Genomic DNA, 19,567 nt, shown 5'->3' on the forward strand with positions numbered 1-19,567 from the left:
CATTCGCTTTATACGATCGTAATTAGTCGTAAGAAGATGGCAAGGCTGTCATAAAAATGCAGCAATAAAGAATAATGGCGTTCTCTCGCAGGGGGATGACAGCATTCGTCCCACCGCAACGAAATACTCCCTTCCAAGCAGGCAACTTCCGATGCGATACTTACGGATTTTAATGTCTCAGCATCAGCAAATACTCATTAGCCATCGTATACTCTTTTCTGTATTTGCTCGTGAGACGTTTCGTGAAAATGACAGACTGTGAATAATAATGACATCTAAGGTGGCGAATAAAGTAGAAATTGATAAAAAAAGGCGTGTGTGTGTGATTTTTGGGGGCAATACGAATAAATGAAAAACTCTCGAAACTTAACTTATTCTATAATTTATTAGTTGTAACAATCTTTTGTTTTGGTGTGGTTTGTATTTCGTACTGTGTTTGTGTTAACGTGTGAAAGAGTGTGTGCGTGTGTGTGTGTGTGTGTGTGTGTGTGTGTGTGTTACGCGTGAATATCCTACTGTTCACTGTTTGCATGATTTTACAAGTTTGTTTGTCTTTCATAGAACGACGTTGTTCTCTTACTACGATTACAGTATTTTTCTTGGCTCCGTCCATATATTTCTCGCAAAACGTTTTTTTACACTGCACGTTTTGTCATTTTATTTTATTTATTTTTATACTTTATATTTTCTCGCGAAACGAAAAAAAAAGACGCGACTTAAGACCTATGCCCTGTATAGACCATTAGTACGACAATGAATAAGAAAATCCATTGAAAACAAAGTACATACGCTTCGCCATTGCAATTAAACGCAAGCTTTTTTTTCATTATTACTTTTTCTCATTTGCATACTGTAATAATTTGCTGCGCACTTATTCGATTGCATAAAAAGAAACTATTAAAAATTCTATAGAATATCAACAATTAATATACGATTTTTCTTTATCAATTAAATTTTTTATAGTTAATACAATTTACATAACCAATAAATTTCTAAAAATATCATATAATCAACGTTTCGTTAAATTACACTAATCTATATTATAAATAACATTTTTAATATTTTCTTTTTATACAACAGTTCAAACAATTTTTACAGAAATTTCATAACCTTGACAACTGCACCTCCTCTATAGATTAAAAGGAAATGAAGTGGTCAAATCTTTAATACGCCCACAAATTTCTGATTGACTCTGGGCTCAGTGACGAGTCACCAGAAATTTGTCTATGCACTACCTATAAATGTCAATATTTCACATACTCTCACACATTCTATTCATAGAATGTATTTACACGTATCAGGTTCTCCGTAAACTATGCTATTTGTTTCTCATACATTCATTTTGTACATGTAGAACTAATTTTTTTTTTACATATTCACGCATCGCAGTAAATTTAAAGAGTCAATTTTACGCCGCTTAAAGTTATTTACAAGAAATGAACGTATCGGGTTAGAAAAATACAGCGATTCTTACAAGGTGAAGTAGTAAAATTCTCTTGCGCTCACTTATTTTCTAACTTTCAAAATTATCGAAATAATATACAGAAGACGTTTTTTCTTATCTATGAACATTGTCGATTTTATTCTATATGTATACATTACAACCAACGTGTTTTTCACAGGTTTAAAAACCTTTTTCTTTTCTTTGGCTATTATCAAAGCCACTCCCAATTAAATTTTATTAGCTTAATTTAAAGCAATTCCAGTAAAAATAATGAATCAAATATAGCTTTGTTGTTCATATTTGTTTTAATTTATACATTAAAACTTGTTATCAAAATGGTAAATCAAATTTAATTCTATAAAAACTCGATAGAACTTTGTTTATTATTTAAAGTTTTAGAAATTTTATACAATTTATAATCAATTAAAATATAATAAAAAATGGGAGTAACTTTTTTATTTTTTTCGTGTATTTATTACTATTTTTACATACAATTGTATTCGCAACAAATTTGGCCATTTCCTCGCTATTGTATGGGAAAAAAGCAATTTCTATACTGTTTCGAAACTAATGATAGAGGACACCAAAAGCAAGATGAGTTTCGATATGCGGCTATGCTATTCGATTGAAATTGGCAAACTTTAATAGTTTAATCTGCATTACTTATTTGTTGACTTAAAAATCAGTTTTGTGGTTACTTCATTTCATCGAAAATATACGATAGTTAATCTTGAAAAGGCACAGAGTATAAGCTACTTTTTAAAGTCAAGTAGATAAGATCGTTACTAATATTACACGCTTGCAAGATTGAAAACAATTTATGAACTTTGGAAATTTTCTTATTTCCTCTCCAGGGTGCAGTTTAATCTTATTTGAAGAATAAGGTGATGACTTTATTATTATATCTTTTTATGTTTATACATTTTTTAAAACCCATACTGTTATTTGTTTAAAGTAAATCGAAAGAAAATGACCCATGGTCTCGAGCTTGAAATCGAGCTACTCTGTACACTTTCAAAGATTCTAGCCGCTCACAATATTTGCGAACATATAGTAAAAGTGTTTATCTGGTTTTTCTATTTTTTTTTTAATTTAAAACTTATTCTTCTAAATTCATTCAACTCCTTCGTTATATACATCTGTAAATGTACAATGCAGCTGTAATAAGAAACGGCTATTTATTTGCTTATGTAGTCTTTTCACACTGTACAAGTTCATTTCATTCCAATCTTTTTTTTTTTGGAATTCCTTATAATTGATTGAATTCACAGTTGACTTCAAATATTTATCTCGGAAATTTGTTTCATTGTTATGTCTTTAAATGTCAAAAAATTGCTCTGATATGTCTTGAAATTCGGTAATGGGAGAAGTCGCGTAGTAAACCACACGAGTACACAAATTATTTTATTAAGAAAAAAGAACTAATCAAACTCTTTACACGAGTGTTTAATCAAGAATATATGCCTTCAATCGCTTTACACAACTTGACCATTTTCTATTTCAACTTAGCGGAATTATAGAAGATGGATGAATTAAGTTTGCCACTAAAATGTTTGTTCACTTAAATTATACATAGTTTTGGAAAAAAAAAATGTTTTGAATCTATCTATCAAAATAAAAAATGAAAAATAATAACTTAATTATGATATACTTGGACAAATTTATTTTTCTTTTATTATTTTAGACGCGAAACTAAATAAAATTAGATACCAAAAAATAATATTAGAAGAGAACGAAGAAGTATTAAATCAGCAAAATATATACTCCAAATATACAAACGCATAACATATCATATAAAATTCGAATAGTTCAACATTTTTATCAAAATAAACATACAAAGCAAATTCGTTAGTAGGAGACAGAATGTCTACAAGAACCGTATGCCAGATACTTTCTTTAGTACGCATGGATATGAGTCAGTTATATATATTTATTGCGAAATTAAAAAAATTTTGAGTAGGTATATCTTGATGAAAGTAAAAATACTTAGCGGAAGAGAACAAACAATTCAACAAATTATTACCTCTGCTGATGGTAACGTTTCTATAAAAACTTAATATATCAATCAATAAGTATCGATAACTCATATTTCTGGAAGAAATCGAGCTACCGTGATGTTTTTACTCTATAAGCTTGAATGAAATATTATTATAGTCAGACTTATTTATTATAAAATCTAGAAATATCTTAACAGATGGTATCTTAGTAAAACAATGATTATAATAATAGCTGTAACGCCTGCCGCGTATTAAAACGAATGTATAGTTGAATTAAATTATTTCGTTCTAGAATAAATATATTATCCAACATCTTAATTATCTAATAATACTGTGACGGTTTGAAGCATTTTTCTGCCGTGTTAAACGTTTAAAACAAATGTGATTTTATAATTTTGCCTTATTTAATCCGCATATAATTTCTTTAAAATAAAATCTCATTGAAACATCGTGCGACGACGATATCAAGACTGCGATAGCCATTGCATTGCCGATCTTCTTGCAACATCAGTGTGGTTGAATTAGAACCCGAAAAAATAAATTCGTCTTACCTTTCGGACGGCTTTGATTTTCAAAGAAAAACGAGCATTGATTTCAATCTACGATAAGCTCGATTAATGTACACAGTAATAGTGAGCACGAATGAAAAATTATTCAATCAAGTTTAAACAAAATTTGCGTACGTCTTGCATACACACACACACACACGCAGAACTGAAAACGAGGAAGTGGCACATGTTCGTTGGTGTTGAGAATATCGAGTACCGCTTAGCAGCATTATAGTGCGGCGCTTTCACAACTATCATCGCACTGTCATTATCGAGGGCGATAATTTATTGTAGGTACTGATCGAACGCGGCAGCTGTGTGTCGACGGTCATTTAGACAACTTTTATGGGCTGATGAGCTTGCGGAAGGCCTTACGGAATTCCATATTGAAGAGGGTGTAGATAACGGGGTTGACGAAGCTGTTCATATAGCCGAGCCAGGATGTCGCGATGAACGCCGTGACGCCCGGCTGACAGTCACTTTTCATCTTGGAGCATAAGGCATCCATGGTGTTGCAGGTGAAGAACGGCACCCAGCAGACGAGGAACACACCTTCGAGCAAATAAAGGAATACCATGAGTATATAAGCCGCTTAATTCTTGATACGATATTATACAGTCCACCCGGCAGCGCGAGATTACTTCATAAGCGAAAGAGCCAACAATGGCGAGCAACGGCTATATTTGGAACGAGCTTCGGCCATTATTTTCATTGTTACGTCCTTCAAGCTTATTAAAAATTACGGCGGCGATTCCGCAGCCTCGGGAGCTCGCGAAAGAAAATCGGGCGCAGCGCGCGCGCACAATGGTAATCTCATGCGCAGAGCCTCTCTCTCTCTCTCTCTCTCTCTCTCTCTCTCTCTCCGTTTACGAGTTTACATCGCGGCGGCGAGCAGCGTATAAGTGCGCGTTTTTCCGGTACATAAACTCGGCTAATGCGGAAAATAGGGGAAGAGGAGGGAAAAGGAGGGAGGGAAAAAACAACAGCAGAGACGCACCAAGAACAATGGCGAGGGTCTTGGTGGCTTTGCGCTCCTTCTTCGCCGAGATTTTGTCTCCCTTCTTCTTGCTGGTCTTGTTAGCCTTGCGCAGGTTGAAGCGCGAGCCGGTCGACGCTGACGGCTCGTTCTTCCGCTCCTTCTTACTGCCGCCGCCCACGCTGACGGTACTCACGGTGCTCACACACGTCGCGCCACTCGCTGCCGGCACGCTCGCTGGGTTGTACCTGCGTCGGAGAGTTAGTTATGGATAATAGAGAGTTGCGGAAATCGGAGGAGTGCGACACTTTACCTGCCCAACTGAAGAGAGAGCAAGGAGCCGATGTTCCTGATCTGCTTGAGCTCTTGCCTGCTGGGAGCGCTGCCGTTCTTCTTCGGCTGCGAGGAGAGAGCCGAGGAAGCCCGCGGCGGCGAGGAGGACGTCGAGGAGGACGGTCCCGAGGCCGCCTTCGGCTGTGGACTCGGACTGGAGTTCTCCACCGTCACCTCGACCGCGTCGCTCAGCATCGTACTGCTCGCGCCCGGGTCGTAGCCCGAGTCCTTGCGGATGATGCTGCCCGTGCTCAGCTGCGCCTGGGCCACTGCGCCGAACCGACATCTGCGCCAATAGATTTGTAAATTAAATTTAAATATATACTTTCTCTAGAATTATGCACAGTTGTCTCGTTTAATCAATCGTAGTTAATAACAACGTTCGCGTGTATATTACTTCGGTGCGGCACACGCTGCGCTCTCGAGAAAGCTCGCAACGAAGAAACTTTCGAAATTGGCCGTCTTTTAATTTCCGCCTTGCGGCAGGAAAGAGCGACGGGGGGGGGGGGGGGGCAGAGCTGTAGGTAGCAGTCTTTTTTCTGGCGCTTTACTACGGAGAGCCGCGCTTGGCTGCTCGGTTTGAGCTAACTAAAAAAAGGGACACCACGAGAAAGAGAGGAAAATGAAAGAAAAAGCTGTATGTACGTATACCAGGGAGAGAGCTTGAAAAGAAGTTGCTCTCGGACGACGCGCATAAGAGGAGTGGGTTTACCGGCTAACAAAATGTACTTCGCCTTTTTTTCTTCGTTAGACACCAGAGAGCGTTATAGCTCAACTCGGATATTTTCATTAAAAAGTAATGAAGTATTTTGACAAGCGGAGCTTTCGGCTTTTATGTAAAGCTCTCTTCGAGCATACAGCTTAGAATGTTTCAATCTCGGCGCGCTATGTATATACTGGGTTAGACTTAATTCCCGCGCAAAACAAAGCACAGCTGCACAGCCGAGATAAATAGAAGTCAGAAGTAAGATTAACGAAAAATAAAAGCAGGCCGTAATTTCCTGCCTCGATAGCGAGCAGTGCGGCGAAACGCGTGCCAGAGAAGATCGTGCACAAGGCAGCAGCGGCGCTAACTTGGCAATATCCGAGGCAGAATGCCGCCTTAATTAGCAGATCTAGCCAATTAAGACGAAAGTTCAAGTTGACCCGCGAGAACTCCGCGGCTTGCTTATGTATCGCCGCGCGAGCGAGCTTCCGCCCAAAGTAAGCGAGAGAGACGAGGCGGGAGGAAATAATTGTTTCGACGATGCCATTCACCGCTACGTCATATACCGGCTGCGTGGATTTGAACGATTCGAATGAGGCCGAACTTTTGCAATTATACGCTGTTAACCGACGTTACATCGATCGAGAAGCGCTTTGGCGTCTGATCGAACGCTTTTTCTTTTCTCTTCGGGGGTCTAACCGAATGACTTGTGACAAGATGATGAAAAAATGAAAACAACTTACGCAGCCTCCTCGACGACGGTCGCCAGAATGAACTCGGTGCTCTTGTCGTTGGAGATGACGACGACGGGGTCGAGGGGCGTCTCGTCCTCGTCCTCGTTGCTGCCCGACGCCGTGTTCGTTGGCTCCTCGATGCCCGGCGCGACGAGGGCCGCAGCGCCCAGCGCCGTCTCGGCGAACCTTGCCACAGAATATCCACTACGTGTGACCTTAGTCAAATGTCGCTCTAAAAAGCATCTACGGCTTACAGCATACACTATAATGTTCATCGCAATTCCGAGCTCTAGTTCGTTTTTGCTTTACACGATCGGGTCTGCCGATCATACAATGCGCTATATGCACGTTATGCAAGTAACTAACTACACTACTTTTACTGATGTATGAAATTTTGCTAGCTTTTGTTCTAAACGTATAGGCAAATGCGTTTTTTGTTTAAAATGAGAGCCGGACAAAGTTTCGAGTACGCCGAATAAGACCGTGTTGTTCCATTATACGAAAGTTCACATTCAGAGCGAAAAAAGCAGCGAACGTAATCCTTGATTTAGCGCATTGTGAAACAGCGAACCGTATCAAAGGTTGGCTTTAATCGCAGAATTTCGCTCAGAGTCGCGCAACTTATTAAATTACAAAATTCCGTGTCCATCAACGAATGCCACGGCCAGCTTTCCGACTTTAATTAAATAGAGACGGTTGTAAGAGCAACTTTTGAAGACTCCTTCAAACTCGTGCCAATCGCTTATACTCATACGAGAAATTGCCGCCAGTGGTTATGCAGATAGCGTGCAAGGAACACCGCGAAAGCTCACGCACGAAGCGAGCGCGCACTCGAGTTCAGACCCGCATCGTCGCAACATTAACGCTTTTCACAGCTGCTTTCGTCGGCTTCGTTTCGCCGCATACATTCACATCGAAATCCTCGAAGCCCAAGATCAGCGGAATCGGGGCTCGAATTTGCGCTCGTGAACTTGTTAGGTAATTTCGCGTTAAAACGCGTCGTTTAGTTTAAAAATTCGCAGGTTTCGAAATAGAAAACCCGCGAATTTCTCCGTCATAAAACACGCGCGTCGCGAGGCTTGTAGCCGCGAAACTCGCCTAATTCCAATTTATCGGCATTGCCCTTGTATACGCGCAAGCTCTCGCGCGCGACGCCGGCGTCACTGTGTTTCGGTCAGGCATGTTAATCGAGAAATCATCGTTAAGTCGCAGCGGGGAGGGAAACGCGCTGACTTTTTTTGATGGAACGCTGGGCAAGGCTTCGGAATATTGATGGATCGCGCTAATGGCGTTATTTGCCGTGTTCGCAGCTTTTTATGCGCCACCGAGCTTTTGACTCGCTCTTGTTTAGTCGGGTTATCCACGTATACGAGCTTTGGGCTTCGTTTAATTGCGGAATAATCGCTGAGTGCGGCAAGCCGGATCAAGAGCGATGTGATTTATCGTGTGGATATGTGTAAAGCGAATTTTTTTATGCAAGACCAGTGATCCATTTTAGTTCTTCGGTTTGGAGCTATAATAATATCGGTTTCCGCGTTAGGTATATTTCTTTTTTACGCGGTTGTGTGTAACGCCGTGTTTCAGCGCGAAAATACGAGGCGAGAGAGCTGAAAGTGTGGAAAGAAACGTAACGCTTACACAGAGAGGATTGAAAAGAGTGTTTGTGGATCAAGCAATTTTTTTATACCTCGAGTTTTCCGCGAAATAAAAATGCGCAGAGCCTCTTTTTAAGCTTCGCTGGAACACTCTGTTCTATTTCGGCTGAACTTTTGCAGCTATATGTTTTGAATCGACAACGAAATTAGTTAAAGAAATTAGTGTTAAATGTGAGAAAGCACCGAATTCAGTTAGCCGAGAGAAAAGCACGTGATAAAGTGTTCGTCTAGATACTTATATACTACAACAAAAGCGCAAGCTGTATCGCTATGATATCAGAAGAAAATCCACTCACCTCCTCGTATTAGCTATGTTCTCTATTATACAGCCGGACTTGGCGTCGCCCATGTTCGACTTGCGATTAGCGCGTTTCTTCTTCTCCCTGTTGCGAAGCGTCTGAAAAACACATATTCGTGAATACCTCTTGCTCACAAAAAAGGACACTGCCCGGCAGTGAGTCGACGCGACATTCGACATTACAATATGGGGGAGGCTATACGAAAGAAAGGACTCACGTTGAATATCCTGTAATAGAGATAGACCATTGTGATGCAAGGTATATAAAAACTGCTTAGGCTCGAGTAGATGATGAAGTCGGTGTGATAAAAGAGACAGAGGTCGGGCAAACGATCGGGAGTGTTGTTCAGGCCGAGAACGATCGGGCTGCCGATCGCTGCCGATACCGCCCACACCAGCAGTATCGTCAGCCAGACTCTCCTGTTGTTCCTGTGCTTCGAGTACTCTATCGGCCGGGTCACCGCGAAATATCTGCAATTCAAAGAAGAGGCAAACAACGTCATTCATAGCCTCTGCGTTTGCTTACGCAAGGAGGAGCTGTATAGTATATAGGGGGGTCAGACTTCCAATGCATGCGCAAACATTGCAGACGCTATTCTGTTATACGCAGAGCTGACGATTATGAATAAGGATCGCGATCATGTTTCGATTTCAGAGCAAACGTGTTGCGTTTTGCATTAACTTATATATCTCATGCTCACCTATCTACGGAAATCGCCACCAGATTGAAAATCGAACTGGTGCTGCACATCACGTCCATTGCTATGTAAAAGTCGCACACAACTCCGGGCAAGGTCCAAGTCCCGTAAACCTGAAACAAAGAGTAGGGCAATGGTTAAACAATTTAATCGAGCGTATATACGAAATGTAAACGTATCAATCAGTCAACGGCGTAGAAAGTTTGAATCATTTCAAAACGCCATCGACGAGTTGTAGTAGAATCGCGAGCTGCGGGTTTTCCCGTTAACGATCCCAACGCCGGAGCGAACCTGATGCAGGACAAGGCGATAGACCGACGAACCGGCAACGAGCTCGAGCTCCATGAATCAAAGCGCTGCTCGCTCTGGACCAGTGTGTCGACTTTTTGCGCTACACCGCTGCGGCAGTGGCAACTCTCTTGCAGAGAAGAATAGAAGAAACGCCGCTGATTTATCGGGCGGTTAATACTCTTGCGCCGAGATACTTTTATCGTTATAAAAGCGTGCGGTTATGAGCCCGGTTGTAGCGATTTTTCAGCCACTGACTGCAGCCGGTACATCGAACGTTTTTCTTGAATTTCGAAGCGTTTCCGAGTGGAAAGTTCGATACGAGGTGAAAGTAAAAAGGTAAATATTTTCTTCCTCGCATGCGATGTTTCCAACGTGTTATCTGAACATGGTATATTCTGCACGCCAAAACATCCCCCCAAAAGGAAGCAAAATAATTATCATTGTCTATTCATAAAGGCGAGAGAGAGATGCGCGTATGAATAAGTGATAGCCGGAATAATTCAGAAACATAAAGAGAGAGAGAGAGAGAGAGAGAGAGAGAGAGAGAGAGAGAGAGAGAGAGAGAGAGAGAGAGAGAAGCGAGTGGCAAGACTTGATTTATTTCAGCCGCTCGTGCAGTGCTTACCAATGAGCCACAGAGAGCACGTCGCGCCGCGGCGACGACGACTACACGCGTATACACACGCGCAAACACTCGTTGCCCCCCCCTCTCTCTCTCTCTCTCTCTCTCTCTCTCTCTCTTCGGCACACGGCCTTGCTTTTCCTCTCGCTCTTCTTTATGCGCGCGCGCTCGGGTAACGTTCGCCCTTCCGCAATTTACTTTCTCCTCGTTTTTCTGCGCCAGGGCAAGAATTTGTATTTTGAGTGCTTTTTGAGGGGTCATTCCGCTGGCGCTGCAATCAACGGCGTTTCCTTTATTTCGGCCCGCCGTACGTCGTGGAAAATATTCAATGAGCGAGACGTCCGAGATGACGTCCTGATTGACGTTGCGACGCTTATGCGTTTAGATTGTAAAATAAAAAGGCAATTGGCGAATGTATTGCATCGCGCGCTCTAGCGACCGTATTCTGTAGTCGCAGTTATTTACTAATAATAAACGTATAAGACAATAAACCAAAATCCCTGCCCGTTCGAATTCCAAGTGCACAATCCGGATTCTTCATATGCATGGCAGCATTTTTTGATGAGGTCGTAAACTCGATAGAGTCTCTCGGAAACTATTCAACGCAAACGCGACTATAAAGACATTCGTGATTTTTGCGGTAACTCTTCGGCGAAAACTTGCAGCCGGCTATCTTTTTTCCAGCAACAACTCCGACAGCTGCGCAACTTCGCGAAGCCTCGGCCTCTACTCCTTTTCTCGTTCGAGCCTCGCAGCTCTGCGTCTTTCCCTCTCGTATACATACAGTATTCGACGCGGGCGAGGCTGCAGCATAGATTTCACGTCGTGGCGCGCAACGCGAGACGCGACGCGACAGCAGCGCGGCATCAACAAATTTCCTTAGTTTGGGAAGCTCCGTGTGCAGGTTTATACGTGTACACGCGGCTCGCAGTATATAGGGACGGCGAAAACTTGGCCGAGAGAGAGAGAGAGAGAGAGACCCCGCGCTACATGTATAACGTACACGTGTATATGCGTGGACTTCAGCGAACGCGACGACGGTGCGGCAGCGCTATGTAACGTGTGCAAGTTACGCGACTTTCGCTCGCGAAAAATAAATCGAAATTAAAATTCCAGTCTCTCGCTTCGAATGTGCAAGTTTAAATTATACGCTTCGCCCTCAAAATCCGGACAATCTCTGCTGGCAGCGAAGCCAAGAGCGTTCGATACACAAAATCCCTCGCGCGGATCAACCTGAATCATAGAACGAAAGCCGCTCGCGCTTGCTCCGCTCTGGATTATTACCTACATTTTCATAAATACTCGCCGTACTATATAGCTATATAACTTATGCACGAAGTTATGCGCCGAGCGAGGCAGTGAGTATAGCGCGGCGAGTGTACTTACGGGGACCAGACCGCATTAAAGAAAGTCCCTATTTACGGTCAGACGAGTGATTTTGGGAAATTTGTAATATTCCAGCGCGGCCAGGGGGGGATATTGCAGCTTTTGCGCGCTTGGCTAAAGTGAGAAATATTTTCTGTACAAATGTTGCGATGTGTGTAGTATGTAAAATTCAAGTAGGAAAAACAGGCAGGAATCGGAGGGACAGCTTAGGGGAAGAACAAGTTAATCTCTTGGGTTTCGGGCTGACGTGTCGTTAATTACAGCGACTATTTCGCTACCAGCACTTTCGAAGAGGCAACAGCTATGCGCTGCTATGATTCGCTTAAATCGTTACTCATATTCAAGTATTTCTCCAACTCTGCTGAGATGATTTGCATGGATTTATGCGTCGCTTGCGAAAATAGCGTAAAAACAAATTCGCTGCTATAATCGTTTAATCAGCTACGTTGCGATTTTCGAAAAAATCTCCATGCCAAACAGCTCGGCGGAAGCCCTACCTCCTCGATTTTCATATACATGCGACCTACAGCGCGCTGGTCGTGTATTTATACAGAAGCCCGCCGCGCAGAAAAAGCCAAAATAAGCTTTGTATGCCTCTCTAATACGACGGAGACGAGATTCGCGTTCATAGACCCGTAAATCCAAGATAAAGTTTCCACTGCTCGCCCCGAGATTTTTTATACGTAGTCCAAGCCAGATAAATAACAGGCTCGGTGGTCGGCTGAAAAAATCAGATGAACGATGTAATTACGATTTATCATCCACTCGCTGAACGTATGTAAAAGAAAGAGTAACGAGACTAATCTCGATAGCCGGTTACGCGACGGAATAAATACAGCCGATTTGGCGCTCGCGCGGGAAAACTCGCCGGCTCTGAATACAATCTCAATAATTAATGACAAGCTGCATAACGCGTTTGTTTTTACGCTCGCTTATTCCCGACTTACGCAGGAATATATAATTATTCGACGTAATCTGCAGCAGCAGCGCGAGCTATACCTCAATTGGTCATCACGACCTTTGAATCATAACTTATGCGCTTCGACGCTCTGCGGCGCGGATTTTAAATCGACAATTACTTGTATCTTGTCTGCGCGCGCGATAACGCGACCGCACACTAGACCGGCCGCATAGGGCCATTATACCTAGCTTCGATGGGCCATAGCTCGAGAATTATTATTGGAACAGCAATAATAAAACGTCTACTCTTTTTCCTGCATCAGCAGCCCGGCGCAGAGTCGTTCTCCGTATAATATACGCACACACGCGCAGCTATATAGAGTCTCGTGGCGGCAGCGGCGGCGTCATCAACAGCGGCTACAGTGGCCAGGCTTATCATGCTCGAAACAGATGATCCCGCAGCGCGACCGCGCGGCTACATTGCCCCCCTGCAGCTCGGCGGCGCAGGGCTGTTTCGGCCCCATTCCGACTGCAGCTCGCTCGTCGCCGCGCGCTTTATACTCGCCGGCGGAAGCTTATACGCAGATAAGCCGAAGCGCGCGCGGCTAGATTACGCCGCCGCCAACGCGCGAATATGGAAGAACCGATGCGTCGTATACTCTCGATTGCCGGTGCGCATATGTAGGTATAGGTATTAGGTATCGATGAGGGCAGCTCGTTTTTGGGACGGCGACCGATTGAGGTATAAGTTGCGCTAACGAGGCATTCGCAACAATAGCAAAATACGCAAGCTGCTGGAGTACTGGGAATATCGAGGTGGCCGAATCGCTTTGATGCACGACTCGTTACGTCGGTCTTACAGCCTCGTACACCGCAGCAAGAGTAACGAATCGAGTAGGTATATCGCATCAAAGCTTAGTCGCGCGAGTGTGTATGTATGTACAACGGGCAGCACTTCTCTCCATTAATTACGCGCACGGCTGCGTGACTACCTTCGTAATTTAACGATCCACGCTTGGTTATAACCGGCTGCTGTTTCATAAAATTCACTCCAAAGTGCACCGATGCGACTGACAAGCTTGTTGCCCGTTGGCGCGTCTTTCGGACGTGTACGATGATAATCCGACGTGTTATAACTCCGGTCGGCATTCACACGCCGGGACTTCACTGAAAAACACAGCCATTTTAACTGGTCTCGCACCAGTAATCCGTCATTGTACGAAGACTCGCCAAGATTACCGTAGAGTTCAGCAGTTTTAAAGAATCAGTTCGGTCGTTTTTGCTGGTGTGTGATGTCCCGCGCAAGCGACCAATTTTACGAGTCGCGACTCGCCAAAACTACCAGTGTCACACCGTTGTTCTTACTGAACAGTCGTTACGGTGGCAGAACGGTTAAAACTACCGGACTTTACAGCAGAAACGACTGTGTTTTTTTTCAGTGTAATTGCTTTCGAGCATTGTCCCACTTGAAATTGACTAGAGCTGGATTGTGTATATAGTAAATGTTCGCAAACAGAATCACTCGACCAAGCTCGGCACTAGTATGTACACTGCGCGTGAATTGATCCACGGTATTATTACTGTCGCCACGACTGTCGCTATGACAGCTACATGAAAACTCCTCCTTTGTTGACTATGGCCATGTGGTTTTTTTGTGACGGTCAGATTTGGTAGCAATACCGTGGATCAATTCACGCGCAGTGTACATACTGTATGAAATTACGAGAATAATTACCGTTTATAATATGCCTGGTTTCGCACTTCTTCAGCGATGCAACCGAAAGTCATCAAACAGTCCCATCGAAGAACGTGTGCGACATCAGGACAATAGATGCGGGTGGAGAGCGAACGAGAGGTAGTAATATACGCTCCTCTTTCCTGACACGCGTATACCTATATATAGACTCGAGAGAAACGACGGCGGCACTTATCGAACCAGGGCCCAGTTTATTCCCTTTCTCGTGTTCTGGACTGCTGTTTGCTCACCTATCTATACGCTTGACGCTGAGCGCCGGGAGGGAACTAAGCGTCGTAATGCGCGCGCTAAGCACTCCTGGCGGTTCTCCTCTGCGAGCGTCTGTAGGATTTGCGCCAACTTAAACTCCAGCGCGAGCTTTTCGACCCTTAATATATATATATATATATATATATATATATATATATATATATATATATATTTTAACTTCCGGCGGCTAGCCGAGCTTTGTGAAAATGAGTGAATTTAATCCGATCAACGCGCATACGTAGGGTCGATGCATGACCGTGAAAGATGCTTCGGCTAAAAGCGGTTTCTTTTCGAAATAATTTAACTGATTTTCGTACTGAATATTTCTCAGAATGTCAGCTAGCTCAGGTGGCAATGATTTATGAAGGCTTGAAAAATTGTCGAAAAATTTTATACCCATTATTCTCAGCAGCAGTATATTGATAAACCGAGATGGATGAGAACTTTCTCACAGCAAATAATGGGATGCGCCGGATGGAAATTCGATGCTCCGTCAATCCGGTCTAGCTCGCGCATTCATCGATACACATTATCCCCACGGGAAATTTGGTAGAAAGGCGAATTCTCTTATCGAATATCAAGATCGTACACGTGACCAAGCTCGAGAACACGGCGTTAGAGATTTTGATCGGTAAATGGTCTGCGCTACTTACCTCTATGGAAAGTTTATTAAAGCGACGAAAAGGTTATTAAAGCCGTTTGTTCGAGATAATTAATTAACAGTATACAATTATGAATGTAAAGTCTTTAAAAATTCACACCAGCAGTTCGCGTTTAATAAAATCGATCCATCCGACGTGTCGCTCATAATTAAACTCGTCGACCGAAGAATTTAATAAATCCATATAATGTCGCGCTTGATGAAATAAGAAGATTCTCCATAGCAGCCATCCATCAACTGATCGACATTTTTTTTATCAAACTTAAAAGAAACGTCGAAACGACGTTGAAAAAAATTGTGGGAAAAGTAGGCGAAACAAAAAAAAAAAAAAAAAAGATTGATCTATGAATTGCGACGTCTTTTAGCTCCTATTATATAATACACCGGGGAAGTGATGGATCGAAAAGAGTAGAGTTACAACGCGGCGGAGCCACTTTCTACTATATGTTGCTGTCGCCGTCTCCTAAAGTATTCTTGCGTTTCTGTCGTCGATATACCGGCGGAGCTTTCAGCGCAAGATCGAGTCATAAACACAAAAATTGCTTCTCGGCTCTCGCAAGTCGCGGCTGATGATGTTGGGATAGAATTTCGCGCGAGAGTTTTTTCGAGCAAGCTAACCTAACCTCTTCCTCTCGAGAGAATTCACAAGTACGTCGCGAGCAGAGATATCATACACCTACTGCATTATGTATTTTACGGAAATACTTATATTAGCTTTGAAAAAACCTACAGCCCAATATTTGCGAGACGGTCTCCTTGAAGTTGCGACTTCTCCAAGTACATATAGACTACCGCACTGTGTGCACGTAAGGTTGATTCGCGATCTTTTTGCTATAGGTTAGGGCAGCGAGCGGCAGGAAGAGCGAGAAAGAAGGGCGAGGCTAGTCCGTAATTAAGATAATTTCCTGCGCGAGCGTGTGCTACCTGCAATTTGTAATGAACGCCACGAGAGCTGCAGTTAGCCTGGAGAGTATAGAAGATGCAGCGAAATAGCCGAGTTAAATGTTTTTCTCTTGCGGGGCCTTCAATTTTCAAGACGAAGAACGGCTCGCTGATTTTAAATAAGGAAGAACTCTCTCCTCCGTCGCGTCTTTTTCATCTCTCTCGTTAGCGACTGCGCGCGTCCGCGTTTTCTGTCAAGCATTATACTCGAGACACGACGACGGTTTAGTTGGGAATTAAATTACAGTTCCGGCGCACTTTTGTAACGAAGTAATTAAATGTGCCGCTGCGTAGGCAGTGCTGGTGTTGTAACAGGTCTTTGTTTGTAACTAAAAACGCAGAAAAGCGGAGGTTAATGTGAGCAGAACGATGCATTGTCTCACTAACGCGAGAGCGGTCCAGGCGTCCATAAAAAACAAACCGTTACACGTACCTGTACCTCCTTATATGCACTGAGACAATGCAGGAAAGGCCAGTCGAAAAAACTACTTCGTTGATAGCACTCGTCCACCTCAGGTACACGCAAAAATATCGGAATTGACTCGAGGTTAGACTCTCTCAACAGTCTCGAAATAGCAAATCACCTCGAAAAAGTACGGGGCGTCAGCTCTAGAGAGAAGAGCTAACCGTCCGCGAGTTCGCGGAATCGGCCGGGCGACCGTTGCTCGCGTCGCGCGAGCTCAGCCAATCAGCGAGCGATGAGGTAGGCTTCGGCTATGCGCGCGCTCCGCGGACCAATCAGAGCAGCCCGCGAGAGACGGGCCCGGCCGAAAAGTCGGCGGCGAGCCGAGCGACGGAGCTCGAAAACTGCCGATAAAACCGTCAGTTCTCCGACTGTACTCCTTGGGTCTCACACGTCGAGGAGTTTTGTCTCGCGAGTCGCGAATGTTCGTTGCGCGGTTAGTGAGGTGAAGTGACGTGTAGTGCATGCAGTGAAACGAGTGAAGTGAGCGAAGTGCAGTGTCGTGAGTGTAGTGCCAACATCGTCTACAGGAGCAGTCAGAAGCCATCAGCTTCCGAGCCTTGGCGAGAGGTCCGCCAGAGCATACCCGGAGCCGGCCCGTCTACGTTGGAAGAGAGAGAAGCGAGCGCTTCACTACCGACCGCCCGGTCACCCCAACCCACCCATCAGCGAAGGAAGTGAGAGAAAAGCCCAGCATCGCCTACGTCACGGAGCGACCACGTCTTTTTGCCAGCAGTCCCTGAAGCCAGCAGCGAGAGACCTCTGCGCGTCGAGGGAACCTGGGGCTGGTCCTCCCCCTCTCGAGGTAGGCGCTTAAACTATCAAGCGGTGAGCGTCGCGAGTGCGAAAGCCCATGGGAGTGAATGCTCGTGCGATTTCGAGCCCCGGTCGACGGCTAACAGGAGCAGCTTCGACCTATATATGCGTCACGGTATCGAGTCGTGGTGTAATTAGCGCGAGCGGAGAGAAAGAGATGTGCACATGGAGATCGGCCTCACGGGCCGTTTAGGTGCAGCAGCGCTGTGGGGCGGCGAGCCGCAGCGGGGCAAGCGAACGAGGGGTGCGCTAGTCTGCGCGTCGGTAAAATCGAGCTTTTTCGTTTTCACTTCGGTCTCGGGACGAGCGCTGCGATAGCTGATCGGATGGTGAGTGTATGAGGCCCTCATGGGCTATATTGTCTTGAGTGTACAGCACAGCGGCGCTCGCACGTTGCAATTATTTATTTTTAATAATATAAATAAAGTGGTTATGTTGTGAGGGTAGTTAAATCTATAATGCATTATTGATGATTTATTAAATTGCATATATAGGTTTAAAGCGTATGGAGAATACTGAAAAACGGCATAATTTGATTTTTAAATTTATTGATGATTTAACTTCGAGTTTTTAATTTTTTTGTAAAATTTTGATAATTTTAGTAATAATTAATTTTGCATTATCTTAAGGATATAAATTGGAGGTTAGCTTTTATATTGTACACAACAGTATTATCGCCGATAAATGCGAGATGAAATTTCTCCTTCAACTATACCCTCGTATACGCATACAGTTTTTATCAATAAAATCCCTGCTTGACCTACATGCTCAAGAGAAAAGCCGCATGACGATGGCTTCCCTGGCCTGATCATTCATTCAATTGAGAATCAGCCATGACATGTGCTGAATCGTTTCCCCGAAACTCCCCCATATAACAACAATTAGATACAGTATAGCGGGAAGTGTATTTGGCGCGTTATATTTTACTGAGTGACAAGAGTACAATAACGTGCATCACTCACCCTGCCGATGCAACATCAAAATTCAGCGATGCTGTAGGCAAGATTAGAACCATTTATTATAACAATAAAGCACAAATATTTGCCCGCATTTGCTGGCTGCTTTGACGGCCAATTCCAGCTGTCTCTATGCGAGTACGTCATTAAGGTGGGATTCTGGTGTTTTTCGACCAAAAAATCGAAAAAAATTGTATATCTTTAAAGTGTTCTAAAGAATGCGTAGAATCTAGTATCAAGTTTCTTTTATGGGGATACATTTTATATACATGAAAAGCAAGCTATAGAAGTTTAAAAAAAATAATACGTTTTTAAACGACGAATAGGTAGTTTGAATGCAAAACGAAAAAGTAAGTATCATTTTATCCAATCGGCCCAGTCTGTGAACCCTGCGATAGATGGCGGCACAAACGTTTATACGGTACAAATTTTTCTGCTGTGCGAGGCTATGTTTGTTACATACTTATATACCATACATGTAAACAATATATATATATATATATATATATATATATATATGCTAAAGTTGTAGTTGCATAATTTATAATTTATTAATTTATAAATTACAACAATGAATGCTATACATTCAAAGTGGCGTAAACCGAAGCCAAAAAAAAAATCGTAAAAGTGCTACGAGTGCAGCTAACCTAATAAAAGCTCGAGCAAATGTAAACAAGACTGATCAAAATAAAAATGCAACAAAAACTAGTGTTCCAAATCGTAATTCTCTCAGTGAAAAATGCACTAGAAGTGTTTCTAACAATACAGTAAATGCTATGCAAGCTAAACTGCAAGAGTCAGCAACAACAAGAAAATTGCCATGTGCTGATAGATATGTTAAAAAGTTCAAGTGACGTTGATGAGGAAGAAAACATGTTTATTAACATAAAAGTTATAGCTGACAAGATGACATGTGAATTTTGTAAAACAAATTCAGTGAATTTTGAATTAGGACAACGAAATGGTTTTGCTGTGAATTTATTGTTTATTTGCAAAGTTTGTGGTGAAGTATGTGTGGATACATTTCAAGCTCACGAACAGATCCTAATAAGAACAACTCTTCTTTCGTGATCAATGAGATCGTAGTGTAGTCTTTTACAAAAGTAGGATTAGGAATCGCTGCTCTTCAGGATGTT

At 43.1% G+C, this 19,567-nt stretch overlaps 1 protein-coding gene across 2 annotated transcripts in view; it reads right to left on the reverse strand.

Moving 5' to 3' along the window:
* Positions 1-366: 366 nt before the first annotated feature.
* Positions 367-19,567, reverse strand: part of LOC100118577 (dopamine D2-like receptor) — a 169,325-nt gene continuing 150,124 nt past the window's right edge. The window contains exons 3-9 of one of the 2 annotated variants that reach the window (XM_016987415.2): positions 9,393-9,502; positions 8,910-9,162; positions 8,690-8,790; positions 6,748-6,924; positions 5,279-5,584; positions 4,987-5,213; positions 367-4,541 (exon numbers count right to left, since the gene is read on the reverse strand). In XM_016987415.2, the coding sequence (XP_016842904.1) occupies positions 4,333-4,541; positions 4,987-5,213; positions 5,279-5,584; positions 6,748-6,924; positions 8,690-8,790; positions 8,910-9,162; positions 9,393-9,502 (1,383 nt within the window). In that variant the 3' untranslated portion in view covers positions 367-4,332. Of the gene's footprint in view, positions 4,542-4,986; positions 5,214-5,278; positions 5,585-6,747; positions 6,943-8,689; positions 8,791-8,909; positions 9,163-9,392; positions 9,503-19,567 lie in introns of both variants that reach the window. The other variant, XM_016987414.2, reaches the window with a different exon arrangement.

Source organism: Nasonia vitripennis, chromosome 1, assembly GCF_009193385.2.
Source record: "Nasonia vitripennis strain AsymCx chromosome 1, Nvit_psr_1.1, whole genome shotgun sequence".
Taxonomy (NCBI): Eukaryota; Metazoa; Arthropoda; class Insecta; order Hymenoptera; family Pteromalidae; genus Nasonia; species Nasonia vitripennis.